We start from the raw sequence: 14,738 nt of genomic DNA on the forward strand, positions 1-14,738 counted from the left end.
GTGTACACACACTGGCGTAAATGACAAATCCGCGTTTATGAAGAAGAAAGAAGCAATCACAGCTATACTGAATACATTGTGTGCAGAGGTCAATCTACTGCAGGTTAACTGATGTCAGGCAGTTGAGGCTTATAGCTCTTTTGATTTTCATTTCTGGTATGAAAGAGGCGGTGGATTTGCGTGAGAATAGACCACACAAAATGCACTGACACTTGCAGCAGACTGATCTAATGTAATTCACAATGCAATTCTTTGACGTTTTGCTTTCAGCTTTTCAGCAACGCAGGCACGACTGAAACCGATGTCCTTTTCTCTGTTTAACACTCACAGGGTAAATTAACTTGTTTTCTCGAGGAAGTCAAAAATTATCAATATCCTGAATAACATCAAAAAATCTATTTAGGCGTGAAATTTTATTTGGGCTGGTTTATTTTTTTCCATCAAATGGACTCCACCCATCAGTGCATTTAAAATTGGTGATATTCAAATGGGGCTTGATGAGTCATGGCATGCAGGCACAGTGATCCTACTTTATGAGATAGATACATGTACTACATGAATGTGAAAATTGATAATGTGGTTTTCCTAGTACTGGGTGTTCCACAGTCCAGAAAGCCGGCACAGATACCAGTAGGTTTGTTATGATAACAAGAACAGACATTAACTTCATTTTATCGACATCAGTGATGGAGTTACACACGGAAGTACCCCAGGCTGCTGGAATTTTTTGGCAATTTGTTGGTTTTTATCACCTTGGCTTTATACTATTCTTGCAAAAGTTTTTTTTAATGCTACCTTTGCAGTAGAATTTCAAAGACTGCTGAACTTTCTGCTCTAGGTCACTTAAAGGTCAAAATTGCAGAAAAGCTATTATTTTTATGACATATTGACTTCTTTTGATGAATGTTTGCTAATACTCTCATATCTACAGTGTATTATGTATAACAATATATTTTGTGCCCTATCATGTATACCATGGTTTGAGCTTTTGAAAATGCATTCAGCAACTCATGAAGTAACAACAGAGGAACACCACACCCAAGTAATTTAAAGAAAAAAATTGTATAGGGTGAGGCAGTGAGTAGAATGCTATTATTGCCAGAAACTGTAGTTCACTCCACACTTTGGTGAAACCTGGTAGATTTGGCAACATATCTAATTTCATGCATATTTTGCGATGTAATCACAACATGACTAGAAAGCCAGTGGTAGAATTATTGTGCATGTGCAGGATTCAATATACTTTGTATCAGTTTTTTTTGTTGATTTACACCTGATGTAATCACTGTTTACATATGACATAATCACTGTCTAGCCAATAGAAAGTGACTGGAAAGGAAATCACAAATCAAACAGGCACATCCTCCTTGCAAAGATTGTCTTTGCCACAGTCCCTCTATCCTGTGTTCTTTGCTAATATTCATGGCAAATAATTCATATAACCTGCCTTGTTAACCATGAGGCAAAGAAGTACATATCAATGCACTTTTCATGTGTAAACATTTCCTGCACATTATTAAAAGTTGCCAAATTAGATCAAGTGTGATACACTTCAAGGGATTTTCCCATTGAGTTTTATTTTTGTTTTCTGCATAACTTTGTTTTGACTGAAACTCTTTTGGGTGACTTCATACCAAATTATACCCTCCCATGCAATTGACACTTTGCCAGAATAACATACTCAACAGGTTGTTTGACAACAAACCTGACCTCAACATCACATGAACTACATTTTCTTTGACGCATGTGTGTGGCTATTTTTACCTGTTGCACAATCTTAGCTCCCAGAAATAGTCATTATATGCACACTTTTGCAGTTTTCTTAGATTGCAAACATAGGCCTCTTAGTTTACATCAGTTCAGACAGAGTGAGAAAGCCAACACTTGAGGACCAGCCATTGCAGTAAACTAAGCTATCAACCTTGGTGTGCAGTCTTTTACATGTATGTATGATTTTTTTTCAAACTTCCATATTATTTTTCTCACTTCCTAAGGAGTAGCTTCCTCTGGAAAAGCAATTTTCCCACACACTTCCCTGGCTAATGAAATCATTTCCTGGCTAACGCTTTCGCTGGGATAATTTTTCAATTACCTCATTTAACTGAGGTGTTACGGAACGGCTGCCCACGTACCGGTAGTTTCCAAATGGTATCTGTGAGCAGTATCATAGAGAGATTTTAAATGGTTGTCTAACTCTAAGCAACTACTGCATTTGCAATAATTTTGAAAGCTAAACTAGTTCTATGTTATCAAAATGGTGGCAATTTCTTGAAAGTATGAATAGCACAACAAAATTTGTGACCATTTCAGTCTGTTTCAATAAAAAACACTACACAGGCTGAAGACATTTTTTTAAGTTGCATGAAATTTTTGCTACAGTAATATATAATAAAAATATTTAGGACCATAAATTTAAACAACATAGTGATAATATTTCTAAGTTTTTGATCCTGTACTTGGTATTGTTTGGGTTCTCCTTTATAGCAAAATGATAAGACAAAATTTTAACATGCATCTTTAGATTCTAGGTAAAGTTTATTTTTTTCACTTTCCTGTACAAATATTTGACAATGACAGGGATGATGCCAACAAGTTGGTTAAACTAAATAATTTTGGAAACAAATTTTGCAAAACATTTGAATTGAAGGTGGAAGTAAAAGCAAATCATTTTTTCAGAAATTTCACACTCATCATAGGACAGAGTTGAAAATGGAGAGGATGATAAAAATAATCCATGTGTGATGTTGTCATGTATTTTCTAGCCATTATTTGGTGAAATGGTGTGAGTGTAAGTTCATCTAAAGGCAAACTTCAGAAGAAATGTAGAAGCCATGAGGCTATTTCACAAATACATATTGGGAATCCTGTACTATGCTGCAAATTTTAACACCTGCGTGGTACAGAAGTGTCTGAGATAACAGAACCACATCCTTACTATACATTATACGCCTTTAGAAATAATCTTATAAGATCACTTTTCAAAAGTGGCTTGTCTAATGTTTTGATCAGGTCTTATACTTTAAAGTTTGCCAACGTACTGACTGATTTATCAGAGTAGCACTGATTCCAGGGTTCAGTCATGCATGAAATAGCATTCCAGACTTATCCCTTTATCCTGTTAGCATCAGACATAACATCGGAATGGCTGAGGCATTCCAATGTTTGGTGTTCTGCATTGGTTATGCTTAGTAATGATGAACTTCAAAAGTTGATATTCATAACCTACAGCAATCAGCAAACATGGAAAAGCAAATGTATACAGACAGTAGAGAAAATCTTTCTTCCCTGACTCTCTATGAATGATTAAAAATTAACCTTTTGAGCATCAAAGTCAATTCTTGTCGCCTTCATAAAATATTCTCTTGTCAGTTTTTTTCAGTTTTTTGGCAAAATTTTGATTAAAAACTGTAGGCAATGAAATTTGATGTCCATTTGATCCAAAATAATCAAAAAAATTCACAAAAATTGGTAAAATCATGCAGTAAAGTTTTGGTGGGAAAAATTACAGCACTCAAAGATAAATAATGTCCTGCCCTTGCCCACCCATACATGTAGTGCAATACATGGCAGTGGTAAAATCCGCAGTTATCAACACCTTTAGTTTTGAGGATGAATTTCGTCCCAGTTTTGAATGCCATTTTGTTAAGTTTGTCTTTTTCCACAAAATCAGTGATATTGACTGGTATAAATTTTAGTTTTGAAAAACTGAGAGATATTGGTAAACAAGTCTTCAGTTTCCATTCACAAATAAAGGAAGTGATGATTTAATATCAGGTAGTGTACCTTCTAAAAATAGACTATTTATGCTAATTGCTACTCCAGCAACCTAAGAACCTTGACATAAAAAAAAGCCTGATTAAATACTAGACAATTGCAACATCGAACATTGACATATTATCTAAGTTAATAACATTAGTTGGTTTAAACTTTGAATGGTGACCCCTGATTTTTATTCTTGATTTGGTAAGACAATGGTTAAAAGTCTCATTAAGGAAAGTTTGAGCAAACTTTTAGGTATTGCACTTTCAAGGCATATACATGTACTACCTTAAAAAGTTTTCTGCCTCCCAAAAGATGCTGAAAATATTTCTTTGTGGATATCGTTACAAATATTAAGTGCAATGAACATATTTGGAACTCAACACTACTTACTTATGTCACTTATGTCTAAAGTTAGGAAGTACATGTAATCTGTAGGGTTTGATTTGCTTGCAGTGTACGTTCAAAGAGTAAAAAATGTGAAAGCAAATTCACAGGATTATATTTGAAAGAGAATCAACCAAAAGAATTTTAATATCTCTGAGGGAAATACTTCGGGGGATACATTTGGTGAAACCAAATCTGAAAGGAGACGGATGTTGTGACCTTTATTGCTACTCAACTCAAGCTGACGTTCACATCCAATCAAAAGACGTTTTCCATTATTTATTTGTAATAAGTGAGAGTGGGTAGAGTGAGAGAGTGACTACCATAAATGGTAGGATGTGTGTCCAAAAGCCGAAACTCTGACCCAATTTTTTTAGACTCTCGCTGAGCATTGGGTATATAAAACCATTTCAAACTTGCTTTGATATCAATCTTTCAAATTAAATATTGATGACTTTGGGAAGGTGTGCTAACTACCGTTGCGTAAAACAAAAATCTGTGCTCACAACGTATTTGGTAGTATGAGGGACCGCCGATCAAGGTTCTGACTGCAAATGTAAGAACAAATGAAAGGAGTACATGTAATATTGCAGGGAAACAAAAATCGAATCGTGATCTGAGATCAAACCAAAGACAGTAGAATGGAGACTGTCTACGATCAAACCAAAAACTTTCTCACTTCCGGTAGGCAGCGGAAATTATGCATGCAGTCAATTGGAAGAACATACACCTCCCTCTTTATCTGTGGGTTGTAGTAATGTACATATAGCTTGGTTCTCACATCCTGTAGTGTAACACATAGTCTTGAAATTTAAACAGCTTTTGAAAGCAAATGCCAAGGTGTGGTTTGACTTCATTTCTCTGATGTACAATTTATTTTTTCAAACTTCACTTTTTGAATGTGACTGAGCCAGAAGGGTAATATAATACGGCAATATTGGCTTATGCTCAATAATGGTTTCGAAGATGACTCAGAGTGAAATTCAGATTCCAAAGGATGTGCAGACCATAGACTTATCTTTGCTCATAGTCAAACCTTTGAAAATCATTGGAAAAATGAAACACTTTTCAGATTTCACAATGACTTCACCTGTCACAATACCCGAATAAACACATTCTACAATAGTTTTATCAAATAAAAGTATACTTACAAATAAATATACAAGAATGTACTACTTCAAAAAATTTTCTGGAACATTTTGATAATAATGTGGAAACTCATGCAAATTTACGACAATTTTATCTGGTTTACTGAATTATTTTATTTTGAGTTCATATCAGTACTAATAGTACTATCATTCTAAAATAGCTGAACCACAGGCCACTGTGTATCAATACAGGACTGGAAGACTTTTGAAACAGGTATCTGGGTAAATTTGGCAAAGAAATATGAAATACAGCTGAAGTTTATAAATGTTAGTTTCAAGTTCAAGTTTTTGCTGGTGTGTAAACTTTTGAACTTGCCTTTCAGAGTTACACGGACTTATCTGCCATGATTGGTGCACAAAGTATACCATTTTTCGAACAAAAGTAAAAAAAAGTGTGAAGAAAAGCTTTAGTCTGAAATCACAACGTTTTGTCTGTACATTAATTTCGTCATTACTTTCATGTTTAATTTTTAACCAAAAAAATTAAAATGTAATTCTTGTTTACATTTTATGAGTTTGTCATATCTTGCACGAAAAACATGATCAAATCTAGGCACGGTACTTGGTGAAGATACAACCGTAAAGTGATCCACATTCCAATTGAAGATGCACCAAATCTGAACAGTGAAGTATGTACACACACTGTACCTAACTCAACAAAGGCTGAAAATCGATATCCATCACTGTAAAGTGCCCAAGTTGACGGTTGTGTGCGGCGACTGAGCGCTGGCCGTTTAATGGATGCGAGTCCCACATACATATGCGGGGCCGTTATTTGCAAATAACTTGTCATAATTTATTTTACCGCCGGTCGGACCGGCCGGCCCATTGGCCGCACCCAGGTCAAAGCCCGGTACGGTTTGGGCAATGTTGAGGATCCGGCCATAAAGTATGCATGATATATACGGCAGAAAAATGCAGTATCTCGATTAAAACAGCGATAAAAAACTTAGTATTTGTCAAACGAAAGTCAATATAAAAGCTAAAGTCACAGGATTAATTCGAAGACTTGGCTAAAAATATATCTGTATGAATTCGAAGTAAGATACTGATAAACACAGTGTGATAAAGGCAACCCGTTCATATCAATCGCACATAAAACGACACACGCGAAGCTACATGCTGCTACCAATGACAACATGAGAAATAGGCTGTCTCACCTTAACTTCAAATTTGCCATGAAATTTGCCATGTCCACCGTGTCCAGGAGGACAAAATCCCCTTTGCCATATTCAGGCCCTTCGTGTGGCTCAGCCATGTTACCCAGTTGATTGTGATCATACAACGTCTAGCCGACCCGTCAGAGAATGTGAGTTCAACCCACTAGGCCACTCAGCCAAAACTCAATGTTCAGCCGACGACAAGGCGAGCACTCACTCGATAGTGTTGTCAGCTTGCCACAGGATAGCTAGCGCCGCAGTTCAAATGGAGTCACGTGACACCCTGCTCAGTCCGCGACTCCGCTTTTGTGTCTTCTAAAATACAGGTAGATTCATACCGTTGCTTCTGTAGGATATTGTTTTGAGTTCAAAGGGATGAGACTCTGCAGTTTACAACCAATATCCATACATTTTTATTTCTTTCCTGTTTCTATAGCAGGAAGAATATGTTTAACTTATACCAAACAACAGTATCTCCGGGAGTAGTCGTAGCGGGCGCTATACATAAATTTCTCAAAGCTGCCAGCCCGCAAAAGGGCCAGAAGCTGTATTAGTGTTGATGATTTTTTCAAAATCGCTCTCTGTTTTTAATGTCAGCCTACAGTTTCTTGTCTAGTCCCATGTTTGAGATAAATTGTTCAGCTTAATTGTCAACTCAGCATGTACATGTGTACAATGCATTATTATAGTTGACAAGTGAATTAATACTCGTCCAGACGAGAATAATCAAATGTAAACAATTACATGTACAGTGTATTCTACATGTATAGATGCCTATTAGCAAATAGTAGGTGTTTTAACATGCTTTGGGGAGTACATCAAGAACTTTCTATCGACACAATAGAAATGGCAAATAAAACTCATCAAAAGTTACAGCTACTGGTACCTAAACAGAGGATTGACTTTACTTGTTCTTACAGTTAGACTAAATGATAACTTCTTTTAGGGTCTATGGTTTACACAAAGTCCCTCCATGTGATGGAGGTACTGTGGTTTTGGGATATCACATTTGTCAACTTGACAAATCAACATAATCATAAATGAAACATATTTCATCAACCTTAATCGATACCGACATAGTTAAATTTTTTCTCATATGAAAAAAACACGGTGCACAAATAAAAATAAATTCATGAATGCTTTCAAAATGCTGCAAGAAGTATACCATGAAACTATAGTAGAAACTGTTGTAAAATTTTCGCTTTATTTATTTTCTATTTATGCTTATGTACCTGTTGCTCTTATATGCCTTGATTTTTAAGCACTGTCCCAGAAGTTAGCTTTGGTAGCTGGCAAAAATAGTCCATGGCAAAGATACTTGCTATATGGGCAGATTGCAACTGTTAAGTGATTGAACATTATGTGAACATTATGTCTTTATGTCTAATGCCTAAATGTCTAAATTCTAAATCGTCCATTTTCTAAAATGATTGAACTGTGCAATTTATTTGGTAGTGATTTGCCGCGGTCAATTGCCTCTGTAAAATTATCTAAAAACATAAAGTGTCAGGTTGCTGTCTCTCACTAGGTCATGTAGATGCCTGCTTTATTTTGAAGGCGACAACCAGCATCAAAGGGAATGGACACGCACTGCCTCTGAATTCGAATGTTGGTCCTAGCAAATTTTTTTTACATCGGGACCCCGGGATGACTCATGGAGTTGTTCTGTAATTAGCAAAACATCGTTTTGTCAGTGTATTGCTTCTCCGTAAACCATTTTCAATGAAAACAAAATTATTTGCAATTTTTGTGTTTAATTGAGTGACAGTTAGCTAAAAATGAGTCAACTGACCTACCTTGTTTTCATGATCATGTTGCAGGACAATAAACTTTCTTTCATGTTGGCTGAATTCGATGAAGGGATAATTGGTGCACTGAGTAATTGTGCCTCACCCTTTGAAAATGAATAAGGAAATAGTACAAAGAAAAACAAACAGTATGAGCTATGAATGAATGAATAAATTTACTGATAAATTAATATGATATACAAGACTAACACTTGATAAATAATAAACAAATGAGCAAATCAAAAAATATTTAACAAACAAACAAATAAATAAACGTATAGCTTTATCAATTTCTGCTCAGATTATGTTTACGCCATTTTGCCACCATGTACGTTTGATACAGCTCATGATAACATATTGGAGTTGAGCAGGGACTTAAACAAGCCTGCTGGTGAAACACAGAATTGCGATTTTGAACTCTACCACACACCGCATTGACTGAGACCATTACATGTACCTGCCAGACAGAGAGGAAAAATATTACCAGGTTAGGGGGCTATTGAAATATAGATGACGTCATCCTATGACCCTTTAAGTTTGTGATCGAGCGTGATCGAGCATTCGATCAAGCGAGGAACATCGCTTCGTAAGTTGGTCTCTCTCTTCCCCTCATCAATGCATGTAATCAAAGCTTCTGCTCACGTAAAAGATAACAGTATCTGGTGCAATTAATGTATGGCTATGCTAGTTTCGATCATATTAGTAGATTTTCGCTAACATGATGTGTTATTTATGTCGCCTACACATTAATTGAGCAGCATTATTTGGGAGCGTGTGGGAGACTTGTTGTCAAAACACCTCTGCAAGGTACACTGGCATTGCCAAATCGTTCGTCAGCTTGGGATAGTTGCAAGCATATGTCATTAACTTTCAAGTTCAAGTGATAAGCTCAACACAAATAAGTGGGTTTGGTAAGGATGTGGGGCGTGGAATGTACAAGTCCAAAGAGCAGAATGGACCTCGGTCTGTCGACTCCGCAGAGAGGATCATGGGCCATCTGCAGCTGCCATGTCGGGACAGACTGAAGCTGTACGAGGAAATAGAATTGAAAAATCAGTAGTGACGTTGTTAAACCACAGCAGACATCAAGATACTGAAAAATCATTGCCTTTACCGATTTTCTAGGTGCTGTTCTATTTTCAAAACTATCTCCGTCGCAGGACTCGAGGTGTGATTGAAAATTTTTGTCTTGTCAGCAAGTTCAACTTCCCATTTTCTCAGAAATTTGGACTTGATGGACATTAAATTTGCATAAATGTCTAGACACCAGTTAGGTCCTCCACCTATGCTGATGTACACTTTAATTGTTTTCTCTCGCTCTGGCTTAAAGAGTCTCACTGCAAACATTTTTCAGCTTTCATCTCGCGTTGGAAATGTCAGATTGTCAAGTGGATCCTAGTTTTGTCGATAACAAGGTGAAGAATTTGTGTACTGCGCCATACATGTTCTGCAGGTAACAGTTCAAACATGGCGGATATGTATGTCTTGTTTTCATATGGAAATCATTTGTATTTCTGGAAGGTATCGTTTTTTGAGGAAAAGCAAAATGCACGTTTTAATTGGCAAAGGAGATAATCATATTGAAGAACATGTCTTTGAGGAGTGTTTGAAAATTTTCTGAAGGATGATGCAATATTTTGATTAAGTTTAGCGGTCCAACAACTACAATACAAATTTGTTTCAAGTAGGTGGAAGCCATCTTGCGCAGAAAAATGAAGCAGTCTTCTTTTGGTTTTACTGCTCATGTATTTCAGAGTAGGGCTGTTTGATCTTTCTAAAATTAAGATCAGGACTTATCACAATGCTCTATAAAGTGTACATATATTTGCCGTGTTAAAAGGGATTTGTGAAGAGTTCGGCATTTAAGTAGGTCAGCTTTGCCAAATTGTCAAACTATCCTGATACATATCTGCCGGACTAGTGATTCAACACAAAGTTACCTAGACTGTGGAGAAGGACTTAAAGTTTAATATATATCTATTTATGATGTTCATAGTAACAATAGGTTCTAAAGGTTTTCAAAATTAAGATGAATTTAATTGTTTCATGTGGATGACCAAGACCATTGTCATTTTACATTAGATTGTGTTCTCAATTTCGGTAAAATTGCCAAGTTTATAGAATGACAAATGTGGTCTGAACCCTGTCCCCATGGTTTGTTATGTGTAAATTTCCTTTTATTGGTGAGCCAGTGTTAGTTGACATGTGGTCAGTGCAGAAATTGTTTACATGTAAAGACAACTCTCATGATGAGCTTGTGCTACAAATACAGTGACTTTAATGATTTCCATATGTCAGTTATCTTTGAATGTCTGGTGATTATCAAATCATGAGTATTGCTTTACAATTTAGAATTTGAACATCCTTGTGTGTTGAAATAGATATAGGCTGTGGAGTGAAAATGGAATGACCAACATATATGTTGACTTTGCCAGTCCAGCCTTCCATTGAAGCCAGTTGCACCTGCTGACTTGAAAATTACTTAAAATTTTTGGGGGAATCAAATTTGACATTGAACTTAGTCGATTACTGTCTACTATACTGTTTGATTATTTTCAGAATTGTGTAACTAGAACCATGGGTCCCGATTCGAAGTCGGATAGCAATAAAAGGTATGTATCAAAGGTTGAGTTTTTGTGGCTCAAAGGGCAGATTTGGGGCAATTTTCCTGCGTTTAAATGATATATGTTTTGTAAGAGCCCAGTGATGCACAGTGTATTCAAAAATGTTTTTAAAAAAACGCTTGATTTCAAGGTCACAAGGGTTGTTCTTAAGATAGAAGGATTTACCGTAAAATCCCTTTGCGTTTAGCCAGAATTAAACTAAATATCCACATTAGTCAGTTTTATCACTGTGATAAATTGAAGATATACTAACATCAAATTTTGAAATCTTCTACAGAAAAGAGTCAATTTTTTTGTTTTAACCACAACAGCCATTTTATCAGTGTCTGGATTAGTTTCACTTTCACTTTACATAGAGTGTAGTACAAATGTCATGAATATTTCGTTACCATGTCTTTCTTTCCTTATTTTCTGCCTCGCCATTCATTTGTATGTTTGGTAAGACGATATTAAAGCAATTAAAGGCCGACAGCTTGTTTGAAGACTGTTTCTGGTGGCTTTTAAGTTTTCCAAGCATTTTCCTCAAATAAATCTGCCATTGTGAACAATTGTATAAATACCTTCATTGATAGGCAAAACAGCAATGAAGGGCTTAGAGTAAACCCGTCACTGACCTCATTTCTTGGTAAACTCTGAAGCTTTATTCGACCTTTACACTGTGTATCGGTTGACGCTGAAAAAGATAAGAGAATATGACATACCTGAAATGCAGAGTACACATTTATTCAATGATTTGTGCAAAAGGGAGCCTCACTTCATAATTTTTTTGAGTAGAGAATGTATGTCACAACAGTATTTGGTGTATAGTGCCATGAATATCTTTTGAAATCATTTGTAGTGGAGGAGAGTAGAGAGAGAGAGGTTGACATTAACTTTTTTTGGGTGAAATCTAGAGCACCAGTACCCTGGTAGATCTGCAAAGTTTGACGATTACTGATTTTTCAGTTAAAATTGATATTATGTACAGTAGCTTTGCAAAGGAAAAGCTTCTGCAAGTGTTAGACAGTTTGCAGTTTGGAACAACTTACAAGGGGATTCAATCATGTTAGTTGCTTGCATGTTATATCTACCTGGGCGTGACAAATCTCTGTTTTCAATTTTATGTAGCTGTCCATCTACGGATGATGAGACCACCCCTAAGACGTTGGTCGGCGACGACATACTTTGCTACAACAGCAACAACAGTGAGTGGACAACCAAACCTAAATATATCCTGGATGAACTTGATGAAGAAGGGTGCAAGGACCTCAGTATTCTGGAAGAAGACTGGCCGATGGAAAGCCCACCAGCAGCAGATATGCTTGAAGACAGATTAGAAAGACAGTGCAACAATGTAACATCACAGAAGAAAGAGCAGCAGGGTGAACGGGCCAAGAAAACACACAAAGTCTTTAAGAAGGGCGTGACTGATGAAGTTTGTGATAACAAAAAGTGCAAAGATGGTAATATAGTTGATTATGTTGACAAGGACTTCCTAAACAAAAGCAGAATAACAGAGAAGGTACTGATAAAAATGGCGTTTCCTATAAGATCACGGTGGAAAATCCTGAGCAACCAGCCAGTACCCTGATATCAGATAACCGATGGTCAGATACAGAAGAGAAGAAAGACATTGAGAAGTCCCTCAGTCGGATTGCCATTACCGAAACAAACTTTGGTCCGGGGGTATCAAAGCTTGCTACAGATATCATCCCTCTGAGGGCAACCCAAGCTCTCTGTGTGGATGATGGGGCACTTCTTTTCAACCAGGCAGATTCAAACAAGTACGAAGATTCAAAGTCTATCCGAAACCAACTTCAGAAATTGAAGGAACGAATGTTTGAAATGCCGGAGAAGCATGACAGTGGATCCGAAAAGACGCAGAGGACATCAGAGATGGACGAAACGGACGGTGATAACGAGCAGTTGAGAAGTGACAGGATGGAGAGAAGTTTGAATGACACACAGACCAGCCATGATGCTGAATATGATGCCATCACCGGCAGATGTACTGGTACAGCAGATGATGATGGTGGCACAGGAGATGAAACTGGAGGGGATGAGACACAAGGTAACCAGATGACTGGGAGAAAAGAAGAGAAAGATGCTGCCATTCAGACAGATTTGCTCGAAATAGAAGAGCTCACTCTAGAGGAGAATAAGCATTGCAGCAACAAGGGATCACAAGAATCAAGATGGTAGAAGGAAACGTAATGACTGCAATAAGGTGAGCTGGGAAATAAAAGGATCAAAAAGTTCACCTGGAGACTGATGAAATTCTTAGCCAGTCTTCCAATAGACGTTGAGAAAGTGGTGAAAGAACTACTGGAGTTGGATGAAGAGCCAGCAAAGACGTCGCCAACGAAAGCGGAGATGACCACAGCATCTGAAGTCTCTCGTAGAAATGCTAAGAACAAGGAACATGATTCGAAATATTCTGGAAACGGCGTCATAGCAATTGAAGCACTGCGAGACGAACCGGAGAAGGCTCAAGTTGAATTAATGGAGGAAAACAGCAAAAAGTTAGTTCAGAACAGCGTAACACAGCAAAATGATGCAAAGAAAAACTTGAAAAAGTCAACTAAAACAGCCTGTCAGAAAGATTTGAAGAAAAGTGGCAATAAGCCAAACTCAAACACATATGAAAAAGCTGCGAAGAAAGCTAGCAACAACTCACGTCAGAGAGGACAGAGTAAAGAAGTGGAAAAGGCACAAGGTATGTACCAGAATTTTTGTTCCTTGATGATGAGAAATGGGAGGAAATGTGATGCAAAAGTTTATTGGATGATCAGTAGTTTCCCTTGTGGACACAAAGTTTGATGTGAGACAAAACACCTTTGACCTGTTTGCCCCAATTCCCGGTACAGTGTCCTTATACACTGCTAGAAAGTCCAGGAATGTCCTGGGAAATTGATAATCCACCCCAATTTTCAAAAATGACGAGATATTCTGTCAATCGGTTTGGGTCAAACTATAGTGTTGAAAAGGTTGAAACAAAGTGAAAAACAAAGTAACAAAGTAACTAACGAGGAAAAGCACATGTATTGTCATGCTGTGTAAGTTCATGGGCTCAGCACTGGGACGGTGTATTGAAGATTTATGATTAAAAGGCTGAGGTTTTCATAGTGAATTGAAAGCACACTGATTATACAGGCTTGTTAAGAGCTCTCAGTACTGTATGAATGAAACTTATTTTTTTTTTATCTTGAAGATCATGTCATTTTTATGGTGTTCTTTTCACTTTGCTCATTGGTGTCTTTTTGTATTTGTTTCTATTAAGATTCTACAATTCAGAAAAATGGGAGGATACAGAAAAAGAAGAGCGGAAGAAAGAAGAAACAGGGAAAGAAAAGTGATGATGCTAAGGCTCAAAGGTAAGAAAGTTGTAGGTGTCTATGCATCTGACAGCGAACTGAGTACAGTGAAATTACATAAAACCAGCATTTATCCACCAACATATGCACAACTCCTTGCATAAGACGTTGACTTTAGATACATAGCCAATCAGGATTTTTTGGTAGACTCATCCAAACTTTTTGTCATGCTAAATGCCATGTGCCCTAACTATGCAGCCAGAAATGAGAGCATTCCTTATCCTGCTGTTAAATTAAAGAATCTTGTGTGAAAAGCCGGAAATGAAGAAAGGACAAACAGGAACAAGACAATGAGGTTTCCAGGTGAAAGACTGAACAGACAAGCAAAGGAAGACAGACAGCGAAGATTAATAAGAAAGGGGGTACCGGAAATGGTGGCACGCCAGCTACACAGAGTACAAACAGTGGAAGTACTTCTCACAGGTAATTATGTGATACAGTATATCCTAAGTATACGTACTTCAACAGGTCATGCTATCTGTGTGTAGCTCATAGTGAACCAAGCCGGTAATTCAGTAAC

General features: G+C 37.1%; 2 protein-coding genes across 4 annotated transcripts in view; one reads left to right on the forward strand and one right to left on the reverse strand.

Annotated features, from left to right (window-relative positions):
- LOC139140681 (unconventional myosin-Id-like) overlaps positions 1 to 6,703 on the reverse strand; it is a 62,221-nt gene extending 55,518 nt beyond the window's left edge. The window contains 1 exon segment of the mRNA XM_070710059.1: positions 6,455 to 6,703. Coding sequence (XP_070566160.1) covers positions 6,455 to 6,552 — 98 coding nt within the window. The 5' untranslated portion in view covers positions 6,553 to 6,703.
- Positions 6,704 to 8,770: 2,067 nt separating this feature from the next.
- Positions 8,771 to 14,632, forward strand: LOC139140683 (uncharacterized). 3 transcript variants are annotated; one of them, XM_070710060.1, is made up of 5 exons: positions 8,771 to 8,827; positions 10,801 to 10,853; positions 11,973 to 13,560; positions 14,125 to 14,218; positions 14,458 to 14,632. In XM_070710060.1, the coding sequence occupies exons 3-5, from the start codon at positions 13,116 to 13,118 to the stop codon at positions 14,510 to 14,512; spliced, it is 594 nt and encodes a 197-aa protein (XP_070566161.1). In that variant the 5' UTR covers positions 8,771 to 8,827; positions 10,801 to 10,853; positions 11,973 to 13,115; the 3' UTR covers positions 14,513 to 14,632. The 3 variants fall into 3 exon arrangements, with proteins under 3 accessions (XP_070566161.1, XP_070566162.1, XP_070566163.1); XM_070710061.1 differs by lacking the exon at positions 8,771 to 8,827 and adding an exon at positions 9,493 to 9,694; XM_070710062.1 differs by lacking the exon at positions 8,771 to 8,827 and adding an exon at positions 9,493 to 9,656.
- Positions 14,633 to 14,738: the final 106 nt, after the last annotated feature.

This window comes from Ptychodera flava, chromosome 9 (genome assembly GCF_041260155.1).
Source record: "Ptychodera flava strain L36383 chromosome 9, AS_Pfla_20210202, whole genome shotgun sequence".
In the NCBI taxonomy this organism is placed as follows: domain Eukaryota; kingdom Metazoa; phylum Hemichordata; class Enteropneusta; family Ptychoderidae; genus Ptychodera; species Ptychodera flava.

Excerpts from the sequence above, each read along its gene's own strand:
- LOC139140683 (XM_070710060.1), top strand. The coding sequence starts at position 13,116 with ATGAAATTCTTAGCCAGTCTTCCAATAGACGTTGAGAAAGTGGTGAAA. Across the intron at positions 13,561-14,124 it reads AGAAGTGGAAAAGGCACAAG|ATTCTACAATTCAGAAAAAT; the intron begins GTATGTACCAGA and ends GTTTCTATTAAG. Across the intron at positions 14,219-14,457 it reads GATGATGCTAAGGCTCAAAG|AATCTTGTGTGAAAAGCCGG; the intron begins GTAAGAAAGTTG and ends GTTAAATTAAAG.